This window comes from Neurospora crassa, linkage group IV (genome assembly GCF_000182925.2).
Source record: "Neurospora crassa OR74A linkage group IV, whole genome shotgun sequence".
Taxonomy (NCBI): domain Eukaryota; kingdom Fungi; phylum Ascomycota; class Sordariomycetes; order Sordariales; family Sordariaceae; genus Neurospora; species Neurospora crassa.
The window spans coordinates 2,236,477-2,258,600 of record NC_026504.1 but is presented as its reverse complement, the minus strand read 5'-3'; the positions used below and the strand labels follow the sequence as shown (position 1 = coordinate 2,258,600).

Below are 22,124 nucleotides of genomic sequence, written 5' to 3'. Positions count from 1 at the left end.
CTGCTGACTAAGGTGCTTTTCAGTATAGTCGCCAATACCTATGGTACTGCAGTATGGCCGTATGACCGACTCGATCTCAGTTTCAGTATCACTGTAATGGAGGTCTTCTCAAATTTTGTACTTGTTCCATACCTTTTGGATTTCGTTGGTTTCCCCGTTGATGACCAATCGAAGCAGGTTTACAGACATTTTGGTTAGTAGAAATTGAAATTCGTGGTATCGTTCACTTCCGTGTTGATCCCGGGGCGACGAAGCTCCATGAATATCACCGGCCGGTTGCCCGAACCCCTCATTCGGCTCTACATCAACAACGACTGGAAGACCCCGGATCTCGGATTAACTTGTGTGATCGGGACTGGTATAAATGAAGATGTGACCCTTTGTCATCTCAAGTTCATAAATCCAAACTTGTCTCTGACTTGCAACCCCCACCCTGTAGCAACAACCTCTCTAGTGGTGTTAGGCGCTGAGATAGCCTTCGATCTGCCACCCTAACTTGAATACCTCTAAGCAGCGATATCTTACAGAAGTGATAAATACCGTGACGAGCAGCAAACATGGCTCCGAGATTGTTTTGGATCGGATTGGGCAACATGGGACGGGTGAGCATCACATTAACAGCTTCGATTTTGCAGCACGAGCATATCTGACACCTGCATAGGGAATGTCCGCAAACATCGTGGAAAAAGCGAACCTCGACCAGCCGCTCCTGATCTACAACCGTACCAAGCAAAGGTGCATCGATCTCAGCGAGAAGCTGCCCGCCGGAAAGACGGAAATCGTTGACTCCATTGCAGAGGGCGTGAGCAAGGCGGACATCATCTTCAACATCCTCTCCAATGACGCGGTGGTGGAAGCATCCATCGCTGAGATTCTGAAGAATGACGTCAAGGGCAAGCTTATTATCGAATGCTCGACTATTCACCCCGATACGACCGAGAAGATTGCTCAGCAAGTCGAAGCTGCGGGAGCTCAATTTGTTGCAGCTCCTGTCTTTGGTGCCCCAGCCATGGCGGACGCCGGTCAGCTCGTAGGTGTCCTGGCAGGACCCAAGGCCTCGGTGGACAGAGCTAGGCCTTACTTCAAGGGGGTCACATCCAAGGCCGAGATCAACATGAGCGACGAGCCTTATCGCAAGGCATTGACGCTCAAGCTCATCGGAAATACCTTCGTTCTCAACATGGTTGAGCAACTCGCCGAGGGCCACGTCCTAGCTGAGAAGTCCGGGTTGGGCACGGACTACTTGCACCAGTGGATCGAGGGCATGTTTCCGGGTCCCTATGCGGCCTATTCGACTCGGATGCTCACGGGGGATTATCACAAACGCGAATACCCTCTCTTTACCGTCGATCTCGCGAGAAAAGATGCAGGCCATGCGATGAGCCTTGCAAAGGAGGCAGGTGTGAGGTTGCACAATGTGGAAACGGGCGATGCCCACCTCGCTGAGCTCAAGGCGCATGTTGGAGAGAAGGGTGATATCGCCGGTATCTATGGCGCGGTCAGGATGGAGAACGGCTTGCCATATGAAAACGAATAAGCGTGGAGCTGTAATATCTCTAGAAGTATTGGGGTCTAAGCACTGAAGAGTACAGCTGTCAAGACTGGGGTGGCCGTTATGATGTTTGTACTATTTTGGAAGGGTAACTTGTTATCAGATGATCTGATATCCCCCGGTGTGGAGTAGCGACGGAAGATATCTGGAAGCTGTCTCGCTCAACAATTTGTGGGGTTTTTTGCTTGACACACAGCGCATCTCGGGCCACCTAACCAATTGGAGCAACAACTGCGGTCACTGTACATATCCTCCCAGTAGTAATGGCACCAGCCCCGGCCGTTCCTCGTGGTTGACACATCAAGTACAAGACACAGCTTCTGCTTTTCAACATTGAGTGCCGTCTGATCCCAATTGATTCTCTTGTATAGCGGAACACAGCTGGGCATGACTGTGTCGTTGATTCTCGGGCTCGCACTGGTATCTTAGGTCGGGCGAGCCTGTAAAGGGTATCTTCGGGCTCTGTCAAGTTCATGACGGAGTTTCGTCAGTCAGCCAGCTCTTACCGTCATCACGCCAACAACAGATTCATGAGCCATGTTTGTGCGAACTTGCCGCAGCTCGTGCAATGCATGGACCAATGCTACATCTACAACGCAGGCAGGCTCTCTTTTGCCCCCAAATGCTCATCGCTCTGTCGTTCTCACACTCTCACTCCAGGCTTGTTCTGCGAGAACACATGAGTCGCTGATACGTTCTTTCGCATCAACGACATCCCAGTCAAAACGTCAAGAAGCCGAAGCGGAGGAGAAGCGCCAAGTGAGCCCCCGATTGGGGCCATCTGCACCCAGAAGCTCGTACCCCTCGTCTGCTGAAGCGAGACAAAAGAGGGACAGTGACAGAGTATGATCACCTCCCGTCAGCTATCGGGTCCTTCTCTCACCTGTTCTCATTCTTCATGACTGACCCTCTGTGCAGGAGTTCCTTATTTCCGTTCTTGAGTCGTCGGCCACGAAGCGCGATGCGCGAGGTTATCTTCAAACTTTCGGTTCTTCCGCAGCCCTAACGAGCGCTGGGCAGAAGAAACCGTCCACCATCGGTATATTGGGTGTCCCAGCCTCCGTGGCCGGTAGGCCTGCTTTTGTTCAAGGAACAGAAAAGGAAATTTCGGTCAAGAGAAACGAAGCACCACACGTGGCCGTCGTGAAGTTGAGGGCACCACAGGCGTGGGATGATGTCCTCCTTGAGGGTGTTGCCAAGACCCTCACTAGACTGAGAGATCTTGGTCTGCTCAGTGTGATAGTCCTTGATTGTGACGACATTAAGCCCAACCAAGCTTCTAGCTGGCACGAAACTGTCACAGAACAGACGGATAGACTCCTGAGAGCAATCGGTCAGTATGGGTTCCCGGCCGCCGAAGTGGTTGACTCGGGCATATGGAAGTCAACTGAAAACCCCCAGATCCCATCTTCTGTCCCCTCCAACCCCCTTTACGTGGGGTTCGGAAAGGCGTTTACTACGCCACTTGCCAATGGTCACATACTGGTCGTCCCGCCACGAGCATACTCCGACGCGTCTCTCCAATACTCTAAAGCTGATGCCAATGACATTGTTATCGCCCTAACAACCTTTTTCGCGGGATTGCAGTTTGGCCAACAATCTTCGGACTACCGGCAGTTGGCGGAGAAGGTCAGCGACGGTCAGTCTTTCCGAAAGGCTTTGGTTGATCGGGTCATCGTTATCGATCCTTTGGGTGGCATCCCGTCCCACAGACAAGGCCATGGCACCCAAGTTTTCATCAATCTGGAAGACGAATTCAAGAATATCCAAGACGCTCTCTACGAAAAGACTCAACCTACCTCGGCAGGAACGAAAGACGCTGGTGTCAGTGCCAGGGCTACGGTTCATCTGGAAAACCTACGGCTCGCCAAATCCACATTGGCCTTGCTTCCATCAAACGCATCCGTGGTGATGACCAGCCCTGCAGAGGCTGCAAATATCAACGTGTCAAGGCGTAACCAGCTTGAAGCCAAGCCCGATGGGTTCGCGGGTGAAGTAAAGACGAGAACCTGGCGCAATCCCTTGATACACAATCTACTCACCGACCGACCCATCTACTCATCATCGCTTCCTATCGGCCGAATCAAGCCCACGCACCAAGATGAGGAAATTGCTCTGTCCCGGATGCCCACAACTACCCTGGCCAAGAGAGGACTGCCAGTAACCATCTTCCCTGATCCGCGGGTGAACCGTTGGCAGCCACCGCAACCTGGTGTTCCAAGACTCAGGTTGACAGATACGTGTATCGATTTACCGAGGCTGGTACATTTGATCAATGACTCCTTCGGAAGAAAACTCAACGTCGAACACTACCTTGACAGAGTCAAGGACAGCCTCGCGGGAATCATCATCGCTGGAGAGTACGAGGGCGGCGCGATTCTTACGTGGGAGACGCCATTTGGGCTTGACGAAGAGACGGCTTACCGGAAAGGCCGACTCGTGCCGTATCTTGACAAATTTGCGGTTCTACGCAAGAGTCAAGGAGCCGGTGGCGTGGCAGATATTGTGTTTAACGCCATGGTTCGTGACGCTTTCCCAGACGGCGTTTGCTGGAGGAGCAGGAAAGACAACCCGGTCAATAAATGGTACTTTGAGCGATCTCGCGGCGTGCTGAAGCTGCCGGAGAGCAACTGGGCCATGTTCTGGACGACTCCCGAGGCGGTTTCAAACGACCAGATGATGAGAGATTATGAAGATGTGTGCAGGAATATTGCACCTTCTTGGGCCGACACCACGAAACCAGCTGACTGAGGAATAGCTTCGGGTCATTGGAGATAAGTGTATGGACGTAGGTTCGGGCACACGATAGGACTGGCGATGAGAGGCGCGTTTTGGCCTAGCTTGTCGTGGGAAACTATGAGGTTATGTGCCATGTTGAACTAGAAGATGGACAATATGGAAACCATTTATCTTGATTCTTGATTTAGGACGCCCATCTCACTCGCCAGCTTTTCTTCACAGTGGGCGACATGCTTTCATGATGCGAAAACGTATTCGAAATGAATGTGACAGTCGACAGCCAATCAAGTCATTCGAGCCTTCAAGGTGTCGTACTCCACGTGCACAGTCAGACAGTCTCCCAAGATGACAAGGACCAGTGGGGTTGCTGGTGGGACTCCTTCCAGGCGCCGTCCATCAGCATCTCCCCTGGACTCTAGCACACCTCACCAGAAGAGGAGCTCCATTTGAATTACACGAGGCAGCCAACATTCAAATACTCGGCGCCTCTCCCCGATCAAGTGAACGTCTCAACCCACTGGTATCGCAACCGATTACAGACCATCGAAGTTCTCGTCGCCACCAAAGACCATCTCATCATGGACATGTTCAAGGGTTTCCAGAAGAACCTAGGGTAAATAACTTGCCCCGCCATACTCGTCCTTCCATCCATTCAGCTGGTATGCTAACTTGCTTGTCGATTGCAGTTCTTGGGGTGGGCAAATCGCCCCCATCGCGTCGCGCACTGTTCAATTCACCAAGGAGCAGCTGGGTCAGGCCGAGGATAAGGTCAGCAGCAACTGAGAGTCGCTACTCACTATGGCTTGGGATGGCTGACAGCTCTCGCGATAGACTCAATTGCCTGCCGAGTACATCGAGCTCGAGAAGCGTGTCGATGCGATCAAGGCTGTTCATCAGAAGATGCTCGCTGTGACGTAAGCTGCTTTCTATTTACATTCCGCCTGGTCATTATCGGGTGCTGTGAAGCTGATTTGGCCATCCGTTCAACAGCTCCCAATACTCGCATGAGCCCTACGATTACCCTCCCAACATCAAGGAGACCTTCCAGGATCTCGGCCGCACCGTCAGCGAAAAGGTTCAGCTTCTGTCGTCGGCAACCTCGACCGCTGAGGCGCAGGCTGCCCTCACTGCTCCTCCCAGCGCCAAGCCGCAGCCCAAGACATTCAACCATGCTATCGCCCGTGCCAGTTTGGCGAGTAGCCAGCTTCTGCACCAACAGCATACCGGTGCTGGAGAGGACCCTTTGGCCACGGCTCTTGAGAAGTATGCCCTCGCCATGGAGAGCGTTGGCGAGGCTCGTCTAGCCCAGGACGCGCAGATCCAGAGTCGCTTCCTCGCTGGATGGAACACCACGCTTAACACCAACCTTAAGTTTGCCACGCGCGCCCGTCAGAACGTCGAGAAGGCCCGTCTTAACCTTGATGCCGTCAAGGCGCGCGTCAAGGGTACTACCTGGAGGTTGCCTGGAACCGCCGCCTCCGCCCACGACGAGCATGAGCTCAGCCCTGAGGCGCAAGAGGAGATTGAGAAGGCGGAGGACGAGTTCGTCACCCAGACCGAGGAAGCTGTGGCTGTTATGAAGAACGTGGGTGGCTCCCCATTGTCCGGTTCATTTCTTGCTTGATAACTGACACACGGGTGTGTACTAGGTGCTCGATACCCCTGAACCGCTACGCAATCTTGCCGAGCTCATTGCTGCCCAGATGGAATTTCACAAGCGGGCTCACGAGATTCTGAGCGAGCTTGCGCCCGTCATTGACGGACTACAGGTCGAACAGGAGGCAAGTCGTGCTTCGACGTACTCTTTGTAGTAAACCCTAGGCCTCCGTTGTGCTAACTGTTGCCGTTGTCGCCACAGGCGAGCTACCGCAAGAGCCGCGAGAATGCTTAAACACTTCAGATCTTGGGAAGAAGGAGAGAAGTTCATCAGGTAGTATACGCGTCGACGGAAGTGACACGTGGGATTCCCTACGAGCTATGAACTCGGATACCCTAGGTACAAGGCACCATGGGTGATAATGGCATGTTTGGGCGCTTCGGTACACTAATCATACCATGTCCATAGACTTGGCCATTGGTGACGGACCAGACCCTGTCGATTTGTTTCTTTCACTATACCAGATATGTTATCAAATCAAATGCTCGCTGAACTATCTGCTTGACTCCTATCATCATTATAGCTTGCCACCTTTTGCGATTGAAGAAGTCGAATGCGTCGAGGGCAGCACCTCTGGTCTTTATGTCCTAAATCAACCAGAATCCTTTCATTACCTTTACAGACATCTCTGATCGGGTGGAACTTTCTCAGTACGTCGACTGTCAAACCTTTCCCAGTCCTAGTCCCTTCCCGTGCGGCTAGCTCCCTCTCTAAAAGACAGACCTCTACCTATCTTCGATACTAAATACATCATATACATTATCTATGCAATCAACAGGAGTGAGCAAAATATCGACCCGAGTCTCCAAACCTGCATCTGAGGTGCATCGTAACAAGCATATCAAACGTCGGCCTCGCAGGGAATGTTGGCTGCTTTTGCCGTCTGCTATAGAGACCAATGTCTGCGACGCTAGTGTAATTATAACATTACGGGCGTGTGGCTCAGTTGGTAGAGCGTTCGCTTAGCATGTTTTACCGCATGCGAAAGGTCCTGGGTTCGATTCCCAGCTCGTCCACTCTTTTGTTCTTTTTGCCGTCCTTCCAACCTTGTTTGTCATCTTATTTGATGGTCTGGTTGCCTTTTTGCTACTATAGTCAAGACTTACACGCCTTTTGTCCGTCCACTATCGTAGCTTGAGACCGAAAATACTGCGGTTGCGCGCGAAAGTTCTACCTCTCTGTTAGGTACTCTACACGAACCACATAGCCAAAGCTTCGTGAACACTGTGTTCGACAGGTCGATCCACGGGTTTAACTAACCCATCCCACCATGGTAGGAAGTGTTCCGAGAAAGTAGAGCTACTACCAGTGAGCACTGATGCACCAAGAAGGATATGAGACGACTAGAGACTTTCATCTTACTCGTAAAGTCATACTTCTTGGTAGACGAACGGAAGAGATCCTAGAACGTATCCGCTCGCGAACTTCTGTAGAACCTGTCATTTATTTTCTATGTTTCCATTCTGACTGACATCTTTACACATGCTGACACCCGTTACCAAGATCAGAACAATGAGCCAAAGTTATTTCCAGTCATCTTCTACTCCGAGCTGACCGGCATTTATGTTATTAAGGTTATATAGACGGGAAGCCAATATGAACTTTGGTTACAATTGAGGAACAATCTTGTCTTTATGTCATTTACATATCACAGTGAAATCCTCTTTCCCCCTTGTTTCTACCAGGTCTTGTTCTCGACTATAATGAACACGGCCAGGGCGCGTTGTCAAAACCAACTGAGCCATCGAAAAAGAAGGTTTGTGTAGGGCGTTCTACATGTCATTAAATCAACGGTCCAATATGCGAGAAATCCTCAAACTGTGACACTTACCGTTACTCTGAGGGGCGCGAGTTCACTAGGACACTGGGCTCAGAGAAGACAGGAGACACGGCAGATAATGAGATAAACAGCAAAATCAGTGAAGAGCAGGATGCGTTTCCTTGTTAGATCCCACTTATTACAAGGCTCAACAAATCCCTTCGAAACGATACATATGATAGTGCTATAGCCTCAAGTTCCAAACTATCTTTATCAGTCCACTGTTCAACAAGAGCTGCAATAAGGACTGGCGGGTGACTTTTTGGCAATGAATTACTACAGTCTGCTAGTACCATAACACGCACTCTACCTACGACAAATATACACTAGATATGGAGGTAAAGTCTAATGTCTCATTAGTGTCCGAGACTTCTTATTCAACTTTTAAATGTTGGAGGTCAATTAGTCCGGCTATCATTTTCTATATTCAACTCGGGAGCCTCAACTAAGCTTAAGCGTCGTTTGATAGGAACTCTCCTCAAGGGATATGGCAAACTGATTCAACATAGGCGCTTGACATGCCCATGAGTTACAGAAGACTGCGGGGAGTTCTAACTTTGAGCTCCAGCTATAGGGCGCAAAGCGCAAACACTGCATTACTCATTCAGGGCGTGTGGCTCAGTTGGTAGAGCGTTCGCTTAGCATGTTTCACAGCATGCGAAAGGTCCTGGGTTCGATTCCCAGCTCGTCCACTCTTTTTGACTCGATGTCTCTTTGCTCCCGCACTTTTCTTGAAATTACTTGGATCTGGATAACAGTATTTCCAATTGCAGTGAGAACCCGTTTTTTTTTTACTTACTGCTACTCTGAAGCTTTAGATAACAAATATACGTGGGATATTATTCCTTTTTGGCTGTCCCACCTTTTCTGTACACTAAGTATAGTGTATCTCGGGTTGCCGGTTGGCTACAGTCGAACCCCCTGAAACTGCATGTAATCCAGACCGCCAAAATCCATGCACTAAATGGCGTATATGCAGTTTCTGGAGGCGGGGCTTGGGCAAAAATGGCGGATTCAGACCTGGAAATTCTATGCACTAACTAGCATATATGCAGAATCTGGAGTATGCAGTTTCAGGGGGTTCGACTGTATTTGATTTTCGGCTCCCAGATATCCTGGTAAACCATGTCATTGCTCCACGCTACATTTGTTACTCCATAAGCTGTTGCGGCCGGCAAGCTCCAGCTACGCCACGGCGCCAGGACAGGCTTCCCGTCGCGGGCGCACTTCCCTTTGGTCACTACATCCAACACGTCAACTTCTCCTTTTGGTCTCCGTCGCAACAACAATAGGCAGCCTAACTAACGGCTGTCGATTTCCAAACTCACTACTATGGTACGTCGAATTCTCATTGCATATAGCGTCACTTCGGTATCCCTCTTGGAAATGTACTAACCTTTTGCTCCCTCGCAACAAACAGCTACCGTTAGGCATCCTCACCGCGGCGCAAGGCCATCCCATGCTCGTTGAGCTCAAGAACGGCGAAACGCTCAACGGCCACTTGATCCAATGCGATACATGGATGAATCTGACGCTAAGGGAGGTTGTTCAGACCAGCCCGGTTAGTGCTACCTCCTACCTCCGTCCCTCCGTCCCTTCGTTCGAGCGATGATGCACAGTGATGATGATGATGATGAGCGAGTGGATGAAACAAGCAATCCAACACGTCGAAGAGAATGTCGGGGACAAGGCAGCTTACCAACGAACTTTACATGACGTAATAGGAAGGCGATAAGTTTGTGAGGTTACCAGAGGTTTACGTCAAGGGAAACAACGTAAGTCTCGACATTGTCCCCTCCCCCTCCTTTTCTCTCTCTTCTTGCCTCTTGCCAGGAAAGGAGTCAACGATCAATCGACCAGCGGTTTCTAATGGTTATGGGGACAAACAGATCAAATATCTTCGAGTACCGGACGACGTGATCGACATTGCAAGGGAGCAGCAACACAGTCAACACGGTGGACACAGAGGCGGCCGCGGCGGCGGACAGAACAGAGGCGATTATGGCGGCCGTGGCGGCCGTGGCGGACGAGGAGGGGGCGACAGAGGTGGTCACAGGGGAGGCCGCGGCCGTGGCAGGGGCGCATGAGGTGGAATTCCATGTTCTTGGGACAGCGAGCGAGGCGCAACGACCACCCAACGTAGGGAAGTACGGCCTTTTGATAATGATACGATCGATGAACGAGAGGCGCGAGGGGCCGCCGCGATTGTGCGTAGGGGTGAGAGGAAAGGGATGGAGAGCATCAGCCAAGAAAGAAACATGGGCTGCATCTTGCACGGTCCGAATGGGCTTTCACACAAAACCCAGGCGGGGTTGAATGGGGCACGAAGACCATCTCCAGCGACAGACATGCATGATGGTTCATGGGCAGTCATCGTGTGGGCTTTTTGGAAGAGGCCTGGCTCGGACACATAGACCGGACTAGGTGTTCGATGCATCAGCATGGAATTTACGGCACGAAGGATATGACTATTTTAAAGCAAAAGATACCCAAGCTTGAAGTTCCTGGTTGATTTTCTCTTGCACCTAACACAAAAGGCACATTGTATCGCATTATCGTCATTTGAGAGATTCTTTTCCGTTATCAACAAGCATTGAAAGGATTACAAAACTGGCGGCGTCCTGAGACCTCCATGTCACACAAAAATGATGCACTTCGCGGGCGACTTGTTGCAGCTTTTGAGGCAACGAAATAATTGCCCATGGCAAGGAAACAGGTGGTACGGAGCGGCTACAACTATGGAAGGAGTTACTCCAAAAAAAAAAAAAAAAAAAAAAAAAAAAAAGAAGAAAAAGAAGAAAGAAGGAAGAAAAAAAAAGAAATTAGAGGAAAAAACTCAAAAGTTGAGGTCGTACCCGGAATCGAACCGGGGTTGCCGGAATGTTCTGAAGGAAATCAGAATCCGGAGTGATAACCGCTACACTATACAACCTTGTGAGTTGTTTTAGTTGATTTGTTCACTCGCCTGATTCTCTTATAATGACCACTACCAGATTCTAGCAAGCCATTGAACTAGTTATATAATCTCCATTCCGATGCTTTTGAGTATTTCAGTAATTCTTCTTTTTTTTTTCTCTTTTTTCTTTTCTTTATCAAGCTGCAGATGCGCTCGATGTTTTGAGATCGCCAGCATCCAAAGCCTCTTCATACGCTGGACGCACGGCGCCCATCATCGTGGTCTCTTCTTGCACTCTTTGATCCGACACAACTGTCTCCTTTGGCATCTCGGCAAGCAACTTCTTGATCTCAATCTCGAGGTCGATCTTCCTCTCCCTGGCCACATCAACAACTGCCCACGCTCTGGGATCCATCTCGTTAAAGCAGCGCTTGAGCAGCTGGACCAAAGTCGGGTGACTGATCCACATGCGCCTCGAAGAATTCCTCGCCAAGGGCGCTAGCTCCATTTGCGCCAGGTAGTTGAAGGCGGTGTTGAGGTCGCCATCCACAATCGAGCACCTCACAAAGTCTTCGTACATGTCCCGCGTGGGCTTGAGCGTGTACATCAGCATCTCCGACTCTAGCTCCTGCGCCGTCTGAGCCGTCTGCGCCTTCTGCAGGAGAATTTGGAAGGTGCGTAGGTCTGGTCCCGACGAGCAGAGATGCAGGAGGTCGCGGTACATGCCGAATGCCTTGTCAACTGTTGGTCCTTCCTCGCAGACGGCTTCAAGCACCACATTTAAAGCCGCGATGGGGATTTTGTAGCCCGCCGCCTTCAAATTTTCCATCATCTCTTTGACGCCGTCCAGCAGTTCGGGCGACCGTCTGAACAGAAGAAAGATGGACCGCGTGCTGGCGGCCCCCGGAGAAATATCTGCGCCCTCCATGATGCAAAGCACCTGCAGCGCGTTCAGAAGGTCGCCGTTGTAGGCGTAGCATTCCACCAACGCTTCGTAGTGATGCAGCCCTAATCGGACACCCCTCTCTGCGAGAAGCTCGATAGCCCGAGTAGCCAGGTCTGCATCTTGGTGGCGAGAGGCCGTGTTGAGCACGTTGATGACGACGCCGTCAGGGGGGTTGACGAGGCGCTTCTGCACCAGGTGATCCCAGACCAGCTTGGTCCCTTCGTGGTGCAGTGCCCTGCTGCATTCGTCGAGCAAGAAGTACCAAGTCCCCAAAGGCAGCGCGCGGGACGGGGTGTTCTGGTTGCGGGCTTTGAGCCTTACCTGCATGACCCGGACGGCCTCCTCGACGAACCCACGCCTTGCGAGCGTGTAAATGAAGATTTCGAATACCCATGCAGGCACCAACTGATCGCTGTACACCAGTTCATCCAACAGATCCAGAGCCTTTTCAAACTGGCCATCGCGAAGAAGGCCCAAGGTGACGCTGATCTTAGCTTCTTTGTCGAGTATAGCTCCTTTGGCTCCCAGGGAGCGTAAGATATCAGTTCTCAAAAGATAATCAGGATGGACCGCTAGTGTTTTGAGTGCACTCTGTAGGACGCCTATTGATGGTTCAACACTGGCTGCAACCATCGAGTCAAAAATGAACCCGAGCTCGTCGGCCGAGCCTGTGATATCCCAATTGGCAACAACCAAAGATTCGTAGATGAAGGGGTTTGGCTTTTCCTTTCGGTTATGCAAAAGGAACTGTATGATAGGCCGAATCTTGCCGTGTTGCCCATGGTGGTTGCGAAGCTCACGAAGCGCTTCGTAAATAACAGGTGTCGATGCTTCCTTCAAGACCTCGGTAAGATCATTCGTCGCTTGAATTATCTCGGTTGCGGTCACAGTCGCGTCCGCGATAGTTTCGGATTTTTGTTGACTCTGTGGCCATTTCGGTTCGATGTATAGATCAGGAGAGACAAAGCTGTCGACGTTTGCCCGATAACCATGCGATTGCTGACTGAGCGAGCGTGCTCCTCGATGTCGATGCAGGCCATCCTTGCGACTCACTCGTGGTCTTGATCGAACTATGGAGGTGGAGGACAGGGTTGGGGCCTTCGCCAGCAGTGTGGCATCGACAGAAGGACAGAGACAACGCCATAAACCGTCAATTACTTGTCGAGGTGGCGGCATTGTGGTAGAGGCTGGAGGTGGTCAAAGTATTCACAAACTCAAAATCCAACTTGGACGGAGGTGACTGTTGTTTTCGGGGTAATGAAGCTGTGTCCCGCACAAGGGGAGCTAGGAACTCCCCCAACTTCCAGGGGCATGGCCTGCGGGGTTGAGCTGCTGATCAGGGGAGCGGTACGTACCTGAAAAGGCGGGGTAGAGAGATCTCTCACTTTGAGTTCGAGAGGCTTTGTGGGAGAGCGAAGCGATCTAAAGTTCAGTCACACAATGCCGATTTTCTTTTTCTTCATGATATTCGAACACCACTTGAAAGGGGAATCCATCGTGAACTCTTATAGTCAATCTCGATGGTGTATAGTTTGGTTAGAAATATTGAGAAATAAGTGTGGAATAGACTCAACTATATCATTTGGTGCATGTAAACGTTTCGAAGTCGTCTACGATAATAATCTTTCGTATCAGCTTAGCGCTGCTCATTGCACGTAAGCCGATTAGTACAAGTAAAAAGAGAAAATAAGAAAATAAAAAGAGAACAAAGAGACAATAACAAAGAAAGATGATAAACTACATGATCAAGAAGAAGGAAAGCAGATGATCATAGAATCGGACATGGAAAGACAATAGAACAAACAAGGTGTGAAGATGCAAAAAAAGCAAAAAATTACTTGGTCTCTCCCGCCGGGAATTGAACCCGGGTCTCGAGCGAATCGAACTGATGTTCAAGCTTGACAAGCTCACATACTGACCACTATACTACGGAAGATGTACACCTGTTGATCAAGTGTCGTAGCTGGTTGGTGGGAGGTTTGATTTCCGACTACATATAGTCGTGTAGCGTCACAAATCTGCTTGCGGCAACTGATGTGCGTACCACGCAACCACACCTTGCAACGAGGCAGTCAGCGAGATGAAAGCATTGCAATAAGATAATTATAGAAACGCAGCATTCGAACGCATTAGAAGTTAGACGTAGAGAAGACCTTATCTTATGAAGACAGTGACGTTGTCAGGATCATGCGCTTGAATTGAATGCAAGGCTTTGACACAATAATCAAGCGTATCACACTAGGTCGCTTCAAAGCCCATTTCATGGTAGATATCCGCGCAGAACCTTATATACATTCCTACCGAATTTCCGAGCGTTCTCATTAGATACATTAGGCGACAGGTGTAAAGCTACGTTAACGGAACTCCGTCGCGGATGCGCTTGCAATCACCATAAAGCCTGCCTTAGAAAGCTGTGTGATCGCAAAACAAAGCATGGAGCTTGCATAACCGAATTACGACACTGAACAAGCACAAGAATGTATTGCGCCGAATGACTCGTTATATTGAGGGAGGCGAGACTACCCAGATAGTCTGCTACGCTCCGCCGTCACGATCTTTATACTTTCACGCCGAACACCCTGGTTCTCACATACTCGTAGTTACCGCTCTCCCTCTCACATAGTGACTAGACCGACTGCATTTCCCTCCATTGTCCATCCTAAGGCCCCCGGTATCCAGGAGGGAGCATACCGCGCCGATCAACCGGGAAGGGGAGGCCACCCGCACCACCAAATCCAGCAGGGCCGTCTGGTCCCTGGAAGCCACCCATTCCGGGAGGGGGAGGTCCCATGAAGCCGGGTGGGGGTCCACCACCAAAAAAGCCGGGGGGAGGCTGCATCCCTCTAGGAGGCGGGGGTCCAACCAGGCCATCCGGGGGAGGTCCAGGCGGGAACGCTCCACCAGGAGGCGGGAAGTTCATGGGGAACATACCCGGCATCGGTCCGTTACGGGGTCCATTAACAAGACCGGGTGGAGGAATCATGGGCCTCTGGGGCGGACCCATCGGCTGGCCACCCACTCCGCTTCCAGGGTTACCGGCACCGCCAGCACCCAATGGGAAAGGAAGCATGTGATGATCTAGACCAGGGGGAGGAGGCCGCTGGAGAATCTGTGTTGGCATCTGCGTCGGCGGCTGAGGGGGACGATTGTCAACATCTGAGGGGTGAAACTGGTCACTGAAGAAGCCAGGAGGAGCCGGGCCTCTGATCTGTTGCTGTTGCTGTTGCTGTTGTTGCTGCTGCCGCTGCGCAACGCTACGCTCTCGCTGATATTCGGCTTCACGCTCAGAAAGATCGGGGATATTGACCTGCTTGGTGGGCTGCGGCATCCGGACCAGGAGTTGTTCCTGCCGGGGCGGTTCAGGCACTTCCTTGTGATTCTGCATCAACCTCATGAGGAATTCCGTCTGGTTATTAACCATAGGGTTCTGTGCGCCCCGGTTGTTGCCATGGTTCGGCATAGCGTGGCGTTGGGCAAGAATATCGTGCAATGCTTGCTCGGGCCTTGTCATGGGAGGCGGCTGAGTGGGCGGAGCCATAGAACGAGGGGAGAGAATGTCGCGTAAGGGGTTCGGTGGGGGTGCGCGGAAGCGAGGGTCATCACGGCGCTCTCCACCATACTGCTGGAACGGTTCTGGGGAAGCGACTTGGCTTTTAGGTTGTGAATCCGCAAGATGAGTCGGCTGCGAAAAGCTACCGAAGAGCTGAGCCATAGGATTGGTTGCCTGTCCAGATGACCCCGATGGCCCTCCCATCCCGCTCTTCTGAAGCTTTTGGATAAGAAGATTAAAGGCCTCTTTCTCGGCCTCATTCTGCTGAGGTCCTTCGTTGGGCTGTCCGCTCGGGGGAGCAGTAGCAGCGGGAGTAGATGGCTCTGTCTTTGCTCCTTCCTGAGGAGTGAGAAAAGCCATAAATCGCGACCCTTTGCCAGATGTAGGCTTGCTAGCTTCCTTCTCGGCAGTGGGGGTGCTGACCTGAAGGCTACCGCCGTAGGCTGCAAAGAACTTGTCTGGTCCGGTTTCGAGAGCAGGTGCAGACAACACCTTCTCTGCCTCGAATGAGGGCTCGGGCAGATTGGTTTGCAAAGGCGCAGGGGCCTTCTCTTCGGCCTTTGGCCCGCCGCCATGTTTGCTCTTCATACTTTCCATGAACTTCTTGAAATCTTCTGCCGTATGGCCCTGGCTCTTATGCTCAACGGGTTCGTCGAGCCATTCAGGGTCGCGCTCAGCGCGCTGGTCACGGTCACGATCATATCTCCCTCCGCCATACCCACCAGCTCGGTCGCTATATCTGTCGTTCTGCCGATCTTCGGGTTCGCGATCACGCCAGCTCTTGGACCTGTCAATGCGTTCCCTGACAGAGAGAGAAGCGCCATTGTTGTCGCTGCTGTTCGTGTTCTCCTTGTTGAACCACGAATCGGTCTTGCCTCTTGACAAGCCGTTCCTGCGAGGTGTATCAATGTCTTCGCCGTCTTTGTCTCGGATGTCCTGGGCGCGGTTACGACGATCTGAAACGTCTTTACTTTGGGTATCGCGGGAGCCGCCAAAACGCTCTCCGGCAGCGCCCATGCGACCCTGGAATCGCTCAGCACCCTCAGTACCAAAGCTCTTACGAGGCTTGACCGGAGTCCAGCCTTCGCTGTCCCTGTCTTGATCGTCCCCACGGCGGCGAAATGCGCTGTTCCGCCCATTACCAAATCGATCACTGGTACTTTCTGAGTCAATGTTGCGAGCGCGGAAGTTGAATCGATCCGTGCGATCCTGCCGGTCGTTATCTTTCAGGCCCTTATCAGCGTCGGAGGTTCTATTGTTGCGCAAAGTTGTGGCGGATGCGAAGCTTGTTCTAGGAGGTCCAAGAATTATGTCCTCCGGATCTGCTAGGGTCAGCAAGAGATCCATGGTGAAATCACATGTTTGCGGAGAGAGAGAGAGAGAGAGAGCGTACTTGTTGTGTTGCGTGAACCGTTACGATCCAGCGTTGGACGTCTATTTTCTTGGTTCAGAAGAAAACTGTCCCCGCCTTTGATGCGGTCATTGGTGGTCTTGGCCTGGCTATTACGGCCTGTCTCTGGAGGCGGTCTATGAAGGATTAGCCAAAGTGTCACGGAATATCTAGTAGAGCACACTTGTATGATGCGTGACTATTCATGTGTACCCATCGCCTGGCCGAGTTAAAAGATGAACATACCCCATCCACTCCTCGGCGGGAGGGAGTCCGAGAGGCTTGACGCATAATGGCGACTGCCGTAGATACAGCAGAAATTCTGCTGAGTATTGCACTGCTGCCATGGTATTGTGGTTTTATATTATGCAAAGACCATCGACTGCAGATGGCAACTTGACCAGCACCTGCAGGTGGCAAGGGGAAGAACAACAACAACAACAACAACAACAACAAGTCGGTGACAAAGAGGAGGAGGCGGGTGTCCTAGCGGCGCAATGCCGCAATCCAGTAATAATTATTCGTCGAGGGAACCGGCGCGGCGACAGCTCAAGTCGGGTCGAGGGGTATGTTGCGCAGAAGACGGGTCGGTAGGCAAAGGTTTGTGCAGACTGTGCACGAGGACAAAGGTGGATAGAGGGGGTGAGATGGATGATGGAGGCTGCAGCTGGCTGCTCGCCGAACGGCTTCACTGCTTCGGCTACGTCTGCTGGTGTGTCAACAAAGACTGCGAGGAGAGTGAGACTGGCAGGAGCAATGCGGCGATTGAAAATGATGCTTCAATTTGCGGGTGCGCCGCAGATGACGGTAGTGTTGTCGACAGGTGATAGTACTGTTCTGGAGGGCCGGTGGCTAAAATAGTAGACGCCGTTTTCTCTTTTTTTTTTTTTTTTTGCTTCAGGTTCAGGTTGCGATCGATGCAGAGGAGAAGGGGGCGTGAATGACAATGGAGAGGCAAGTCACAACGAAGTGTGGTAAAACTGGAATGGGGACAGCACAGAACCAGATGGGGGGTTCAGGGCAAGGACGGGCTGGACGAGACCGACTGGGAGGTGCGAAGGAAAGCACGGAGGTGGAGGTGGAGGACGGTGGTGTTTCCTGGCGAAACTGGAACGGGCAAGCAGCTGGCTGGGCCTGTCCACTGGCCGCTCGGCTGCCCGCCATAGCCCGCCCAGGTTGGACTAGAGGTAGGTCCCCTCCTTCTTTAGCTGCTGAAGTTTCAACTCATCAGGACGGGGGTCACCTCCCATCGCCGCCGCACAACATCCTCCACTTGGAGATGGATCTAGGACCGACCGCTTTTAGTGATGCCACTTCACCATCCGAAACCTCGTTGTGAGCCTGTCACGCTGCTATTCCGTTCTTCCATACACAATCGCCGTCCACGGAAGTTACGATTCGGGTCAAATCATTTTTGTCGACTCTTTTGTGAGCTTCACGGCCCAGCGCCGTTCCCCGTGCAAGATGTGTGTGTTCACCACTCCTTAGCATACACTAACAACCTTGTCTATCGCCGGCCTTGTAGTCCAGCCTTTGCATCGCTAGAATGGTACAAAGTGGACGCCGATGTCGCTGCTGCCAGCTGTCGTCATTTAGAGTCCTGCTCTTCCTAGACTGGGATCCCATCGTGATCATTAACCCCTTTACTTCTCCTTTTACAGCATTGTTACGTACGACTCCGCATCGTATACAATCAAGGATATCTACATCTACACTACGCATCTCAGCAAGATCTGAAAGCAAAAATCGAATGTTCACGCCATTGACCCGAAATTTCCTGAAATTTGTTCAAACTCCAGAGTGCACAATCAACCCCTGTGATTCCACTTGATCCCTCTTTCCGAGTGCTCTAGACAATCACGCTCTCGACACCTCCTTTACTCCACCCCTCAACCCTTCCCTTATCACAAGTTTCCCAAATCCGCTTCAACAGACCCTTATATGCCGCAACCTCGTCCTCGGAGCTGACAACAGTGCCTGCTCCACCTTGACTCTGCGTTGCGGACATGCTCTTCTTCATCTTCAGCAGCTCCTCTAGCCAACTAACTACGCCGAACCTTGTGACAAGCGTTGTGCTGCCTCCTTCGATCTTGGATGCTCGGTACAGTATCCTTAGGACCTGCATTCGCAGCGGCGTCCTCATGTATGGGTTTCCTGCTACCGCCAACAACCGCTCAAACAGCGGGCCCTTTGCCCTCTTCTTGTGGAACAATTCCAAGTCCTTGGATGTTCTAAGGCCGTCCAGCAGATATGCCAGTAGCCAGTTGAGCTGCGAATAGTACGAATCGCCAACCGCGGGTTCCTCGGTCAGGACTTCATCCGCCAGTGGCACTCTGTCCACGCTCCAGAAAGGCCCCCTTGTGAGGAAGGAGTTGATCTTGGGATAGAGGCTGTGTGTCGGGTCACGCAAGACGTTGACGGCATGGCAAGCGAAAGCAACGATGGTGCTCGGGAGCGGCGCCACTGCATTGATGGCCTGACTTGCGGCTGCCACCCTGGCGGTTTCGGCGAGCTCTGACAACAACAACCAGATCTGCTCCTTTTCCTCGTACTCGGATTGCTGGACCTTGGATGCCATTTTGAGGATGTTGACGAGTGCTTCCTTCCTAATACTGGCGTGCTCAGAGGCAAGCAGGCTGATGAGGGAAATGGCGTACCCTTCGTCCACAAGCTCGTCCACTGACTTGGATTGCCATTTGACAAGTGCTGAGTTATCGGTGGCCAGGTTGTCTGGAACATCGAGAACACGCTCCAACTGCTCGCTGTCCAAGGCGGCGATGTCATCACCAGACTCCGGTTTATCCCCATTCGCTGCTGTATTGTTCCTGTCTTGCTTGGCTTGGATTGACTTCCCAACTCCTGCTTGCTTAAATGGGTGTTTTTTGGGCACAGCCAATGATTTCCCTAGACCCTTGGCAAAAGAGTCAGACATGACTGCAAGCGCAGCCTCAAGCAAAGGCTTGCTCTCTCCAGCAGCTGCCGAGTACCCGAGGAACTTTGGCAAGAAACGGCCGAGTCCATCAAGTGTACTCTTGGAGTCCGCTGCCTTGGCAGCAAAAGGCAGTTGTTCGATAATAGCAGCAACCAACGGGTTGACAGTACGTACCTCGTCCTCTGCATCCTTGGGTCCTAGATCTTGCAGCATTTCGAGATACTTGACCGGTGCGGTGGTACAGCGAGTGAGGCACTTATCCAAGAAAGGCCACAATACAGCAAGTGATGAAGGAGACGACGCCATGAGCTCCTTGAGAGTCTCGAGAAGAACAGAAATTCCCGGATGCCCCTTATCCTTTGCCGGAACGACCTGCTGCTCCACCGCTACGAAGTCGAGAACTTGCCGCACCGGTGCCAATGAAACGCCATGGGGTGCCTCGACATAGACCTTCAGCAGGGTTAAAAACGGTGAGAGAGTAAGCTGCTCTGTCGCCGTAAACCACCTCATACCTGGCGAGTATCCTGCAATCGCCAGGAGATTCTCCAGTTCTTTTAGGCTTAGCGCAAAGTCACGAGGATCATCCTCACCGACCTCTTCTGAGCGAGTCTCCTTCTGTTGTTTCTGCTTGGACAATCTTCTGAGCGCTGTCTCTAGTAATGGGGCGACGTCGAACTTGGCCATAAGCGCAACCTGCGGGATCACCTCGTAGTACAAGCGCAATAGTTGACTGGCAGCCTCACGGTGCAAGATATCGTCTTCTGGGATAGATCTGTACGAGTTGATCATCTCCTTGATGCCTGGACTCCTTTGGCAGAATTCGTCAATTAACCGGCGGGCTGCTTCTGTCCAGAGCGCTTGGTTATTGTGAAACTTTGAGCTGTGAGCTGGGTCTTGGTGCATTTTAACAGCTGTATCGAGCTTCTGCACCGCCAGAATGAGTATTCGGGTCGCAAAGAAGGAGATCATCCTGGATTTGTTTGTTAAGCAGCGGCTGAGTGCTTTCTGGTTCAGGGGAAGAGGAAGGATGTTGTCCATGACGATGGATGTCGGGGGAGGTAGTTCGGCATAGCCAGACCCACGGCAAAAGTACTCAGGCAACGGCAGCGCTACCGTATTGAACAAAAATGCTGCATATCCAATCCATGTCGCAGACAGCTTGGGTTCGAAGGTAAATGATTTGTTCTTGATGAAGAAGTCGGCAATCAGCTCGGGCGCAACCTTGAAGATCGAAGTGATCAGCTCACTCTGTTTTACGCTTGACCATGGGCGAAGATTTTGGAGCAAGTTTGACAGAACAAAGTTGCGGACGGGAACCTCTGTTTTGAACTTGTTCATCCACACAATAGCTTCCAGCCCGAGCTCTTCAAGATCCGCGCTGGGGATAGCCGCGTTCGGATCCGCTTCTCTGGGATAGAGTCCGGTATCCTGTCTGAGAACACCACATGATGGGTTGGCGCACGCGGTCATGAGGAAGTCATGGGCGGCGTCTGGTATAGACGGGAGATCGTCGTTAGCTTGACGGTAGTAGTATAGACCCGATATCTTGATCAATGTAGTGGAACTGAGCAGATTGGATTTGGCCTCCCGAGGAACCTTGCTGTCAAGTAGGACATAGTCTCTTAACCCATTGAGAAGATCTAGCACCAGGTAAGGCAGATCTTGCTTGATATCTCTTGTGAGGGCAGTAACGACGTCCCTTTGCGCAAGCAGCTCCTTTTTGGCTTCGGGATGCAAGTATTTGAGGGCGCTCAGGAAGAATTGGACAGCATTTGTGCGTGGAGAAGGCTTCTTGATGTCCTCAGGTTCCTCGCCGATGTGAACAATCCCCATGTTTCGTGCCAATGACTTGAGCATCGACATTCTAGCGCGGAACATTGGCCGAGCAATAGCACCCCCATCGAAGCATACCGCCTCCCTGAGCATACGCAGGGTGGGCGAGATAATGAAAGCTTTTCCTTTGTCGGCCGACAAGCTGCGGGATATCAATTCTTGCTGACGTTTTTGCAACAAGGTTCTGCAAATGCCCAATCCGATTGGCGTAAGCTCAAGGCTTTGTGACAGCAGTTTTAGAAGCAGCGCGAGGACGACCGGTACAGCAGAAAGGAGGTTCTCGTTGTTGACTTGGCCGGCGTGACTCCATGTTTGCATGATATCGGGGAGGTATGTGGAGTTTTCGTCGTCCTCAGTCGGTTTCGTGGACTGTAAATATTCCTTGACGATCGTAAAGCGTAGTTCATGCTGTTGGCGTTTCTCAGCACTGTCGGTATCGTCATCGCGGGATAGTAAAGAATCGAGAAGGAGCTTGAATGATTGGAGCCCTGCATAGAGTTAGCGCTTGCGAGTAATCATGGGATTGGGTGATCATGAGTATCCTCACCATGTCTCGAACGCCCAAGATCTGGATCAAACGCGAGGAGCTGCCTCAATTGGCGACTGGTGTGTATCACCTCGGACGTCGGAGCCTCGTGGACGACGCGTTGCCTCTTGCGCGGCCCGTCCCCATTTTCTGCACCTCTTAACTGTCGTTTCCCCATTCTGAAGAATCACGGACTCCTTTCGAAGTCGGAAGTTGGGTATGTTTCGGTTTCGTGATCGACTGGTTGGATTTGAAGCTTTCCTCGTGAACTTTCTGGGAATTTC

At 51.6% G+C, this 22,124-nt stretch overlaps 7 protein-coding genes and 4 non-coding genes across 13 annotated transcripts; 6 read left to right on the top strand and 5 right to left on the bottom strand.

Annotated features, from left to right (window-relative positions):
- The first annotated feature begins 101 nt into the window (after positions 1-101).
- On the top strand, positions 102-1,886 carry NCU11370 (6-phosphogluconate dehydrogenase 2). The gene is made up of 2 exons (XM_001728036.2): positions 102-602; positions 662-1,886. Exons 1-2 carry the CDS (start codon positions 558-560, stop codon positions 1,535-1,537), a joined length of 921 nt encoding a protein of 306 aa, XP_001728088.2. The 5' UTR covers positions 102-557; the 3' UTR covers positions 1,538-1,886.
- Position 1,887: 1 nt separating this feature from the next.
- Positions 1,888-4,473, top strand: arg-14 (arginine-14). Of its 2 annotated transcripts, XM_011395953.1 has the most exons (3): positions 1,890-2,152; positions 2,213-2,395; positions 2,471-4,473. In XM_011395953.1, the coding sequence occupies exons 1-3, from the start codon at positions 2,090-2,092 to the stop codon at positions 4,301-4,303; spliced, it is 2,079 nt and encodes a 692-aa protein (XP_011394255.1). In that variant the 5' UTR covers positions 1,890-2,089; the 3' UTR covers positions 4,304-4,473. The 2 variants fall into 2 exon arrangements, with proteins under 2 accessions (XP_011394254.1, XP_011394255.1); XM_011395952.1 differs by having other exon boundaries at positions 1,888-2,395.
- Positions 4,474-4,647: 174 nt separating this feature from the next.
- On the top strand, positions 4,648-6,572 carry NCU11369. Of its 2 annotated transcripts, XM_011396043.1 has the most exons (6): positions 4,648-4,904; positions 4,978-5,059; positions 5,123-5,205; positions 5,282-5,876; positions 5,941-6,072; positions 6,150-6,572. In XM_011396043.1, the coding sequence occupies exons 1-6, from the start codon at positions 4,870-4,872 to the stop codon at positions 6,180-6,182; spliced, it is 960 nt and encodes a 319-aa protein (XP_011394345.1). In that variant the 5' UTR covers positions 4,648-4,869; the 3' UTR covers positions 6,183-6,572. The 2 variants fall into 2 exon arrangements, with proteins under 2 accessions (XP_011394345.1, XP_011394346.1); XM_011396044.1 differs by having other exon boundaries at positions 4,700-4,904; positions 5,941-6,477.
- Positions 6,573-6,879: 307 nt separating this feature from the next.
- On the top strand, positions 6,880-6,964 carry NCU15162. Its single transcript has one exon. It is a non-coding gene; the product is annotated as a tRNA-Ala (tRNA).
- A 1,410-nt stretch (positions 6,965-8,374) lies between these two features.
- Positions 8,375-8,459, top strand: NCU15161. Its single transcript has one exon. It is a non-coding gene; the product is annotated as a tRNA-Ala (tRNA).
- Positions 8,460-8,908: 449 nt separating this feature from the next.
- Positions 8,909-10,443, top strand: NCU07683 (small nuclear ribonucleoprotein). Its single transcript, XM_957232.3, has 4 exons — positions 8,909-9,102; positions 9,188-9,328; positions 9,492-9,542; positions 9,657-10,443. The coding sequence occupies exons 1-4, from the start codon at positions 9,100-9,102 to the stop codon at positions 9,852-9,854; spliced, it is 393 nt and encodes a 130-aa protein (XP_962325.1). The 5' UTR covers positions 8,909-9,099; the 3' UTR covers positions 9,855-10,443.
- Positions 10,444-10,613: 170 nt separating this feature from the next.
- On the bottom strand, positions 10,614-10,699 carry NCU15160. Its single transcript has one exon. It is a non-coding gene; the product is annotated as a tRNA-Gln (tRNA).
- Positions 10,700-10,715: 16 nt separating this feature from the next.
- On the bottom strand, positions 10,716-12,873 carry NCU07684 (hypothetical protein). The gene has a single exon (XM_957233.2). It carries the CDS (start codon positions 12,783-12,785, stop codon positions 10,860-10,862), a length of 1,926 nt encoding a protein of 641 aa, XP_962326.1. The 5' UTR covers positions 12,786-12,873; the 3' UTR covers positions 10,716-10,859.
- A 579-nt stretch (positions 12,874-13,452) lies between these two features.
- On the bottom strand, positions 13,453-13,545 carry NCU15159. Its single transcript has one exon. It is a non-coding gene; the product is annotated as a tRNA-Asp (tRNA).
- Positions 13,546-13,847: 302 nt separating this feature from the next.
- Positions 13,848-17,703, bottom strand: NCU07685 (hypothetical protein). Its single transcript, XM_957234.3, has 3 exons — positions 16,796-17,703; positions 16,553-16,686; positions 13,848-16,481 (listed from the first exon to the last, which is right to left on the bottom strand). Exons 1-3 carry the CDS (start codon positions 16,894-16,896, stop codon positions 14,269-14,271), a joined length of 2,448 nt encoding a protein of 815 aa, XP_962327.2. The 5' UTR covers positions 16,897-17,703; the 3' UTR covers positions 13,848-14,268.
- A 453-nt stretch (positions 17,704-18,156) lies between these two features.
- On the bottom strand, positions 18,157-22,100 carry NCU16779 (hypothetical protein). The gene is made up of 2 exons (XM_011396085.1): positions 21,862-22,100; positions 18,157-21,802 (listed from the first exon to the last, which is right to left on the bottom strand). The coding sequence occupies exons 1-2, from the start codon at positions 22,016-22,018 to the stop codon at positions 18,399-18,401; spliced, it is 3,561 nt and encodes a 1,186-aa protein (XP_011394387.1). The 5' UTR covers positions 22,019-22,100; the 3' UTR covers positions 18,157-18,398.
- Between the last annotated feature and the right edge of the window lie 24 nt (positions 22,101-22,124).

Coding starts and splice junctions, on each gene's coding strand:
- NCU07684 (XM_957233.2), bottom strand. CDS start 12,785: ATGCCGCCACCTCGACAAGTAATTGACGGTTTATGGCGTTGTCTCTGT.
- NCU11370 (XM_001728036.2), top strand. CDS start 558: ATGGCTCCGAGATTGTTTTGGATCGGATTGGGCAACATGGGACGG. Junction 603..661: donor GATTGGGCAACATGGGACGG/GTGAGCATCACA, acceptor ACACCTGCATAG/GGAATGTCCGCAAACATCGT.
- NCU07685 (XM_957234.3), bottom strand. CDS start 16,896: ATGGCAGCAGTGCAATACTCAGCAGAATTTCTGCTGTATCTACGGCAG. Junction 16,687..16,795: donor CCCGCCGAGGAGTGGATGGG/GTATGTTCATCT, acceptor AATCCTTCATAG/ACCGCCTCCAGAGACAGGCC. Junction 16,482..16,552: donor CGGTTCACGCAACACAACAA/GTACGCTCTCTC, acceptor TGACCCTAGCAG/ATCCGGAGGACATAATTCTT.
- NCU16779 (XM_011396085.1), bottom strand. CDS start 22,018: ATGGGGAAACGACAGTTAAGAGGTGCAGAAAATGGGGACGGGCCGCGC. Junction 21,803..21,861: donor TCTTGGGCGTTCGAGACATG/GTGAGGATACTC, acceptor AACTCTATGCAG/GGCTCCAATCATTCAAGCTC.
- NCU07683 (XM_957232.3), top strand. Junction 9,329..9,491: donor AGGTTGTTCAGACCAGCCCG/GTTAGTGCTACC, acceptor ATGACGTAATAG/GAAGGCGATAAGTTTGTGAG. Junction 9,543..9,656: donor TTTACGTCAAGGGAAACAAC/GTAAGTCTCGAC, acceptor GGGGACAAACAG/ATCAAATATCTTCGAGTACC.
- NCU11369 (XM_011396043.1), top strand. CDS start 4,870: ATGGACATGTTCAAGGGTTTCCAGAAGAACCTAGG. Junction 5,060..5,122: donor TGGGTCAGGCCGAGGATAAG/GTCAGCAGCAAC, acceptor CTCTCGCGATAG/ACTCAATTGCCTGCCGAGTA. Junction 5,877..5,940: donor CTGTGGCTGTTATGAAGAAC/GTGGGTGGCTCC, acceptor GGTGTGTACTAG/GTGCTCGATACCCCTGAACC.
- arg-14 (XM_011395952.1), top strand. CDS start 2,090: ATGTTTGTGCGAACTTGCCGCAGCTCGTGCAATGCATGGACCAATGCT. Junction 2,396..2,470: donor AAAAGAGGGACAGTGACAGA/GTATGATCACCT, acceptor CCCTCTGTGCAG/GAGTTCCTTATTTCCGTTCT.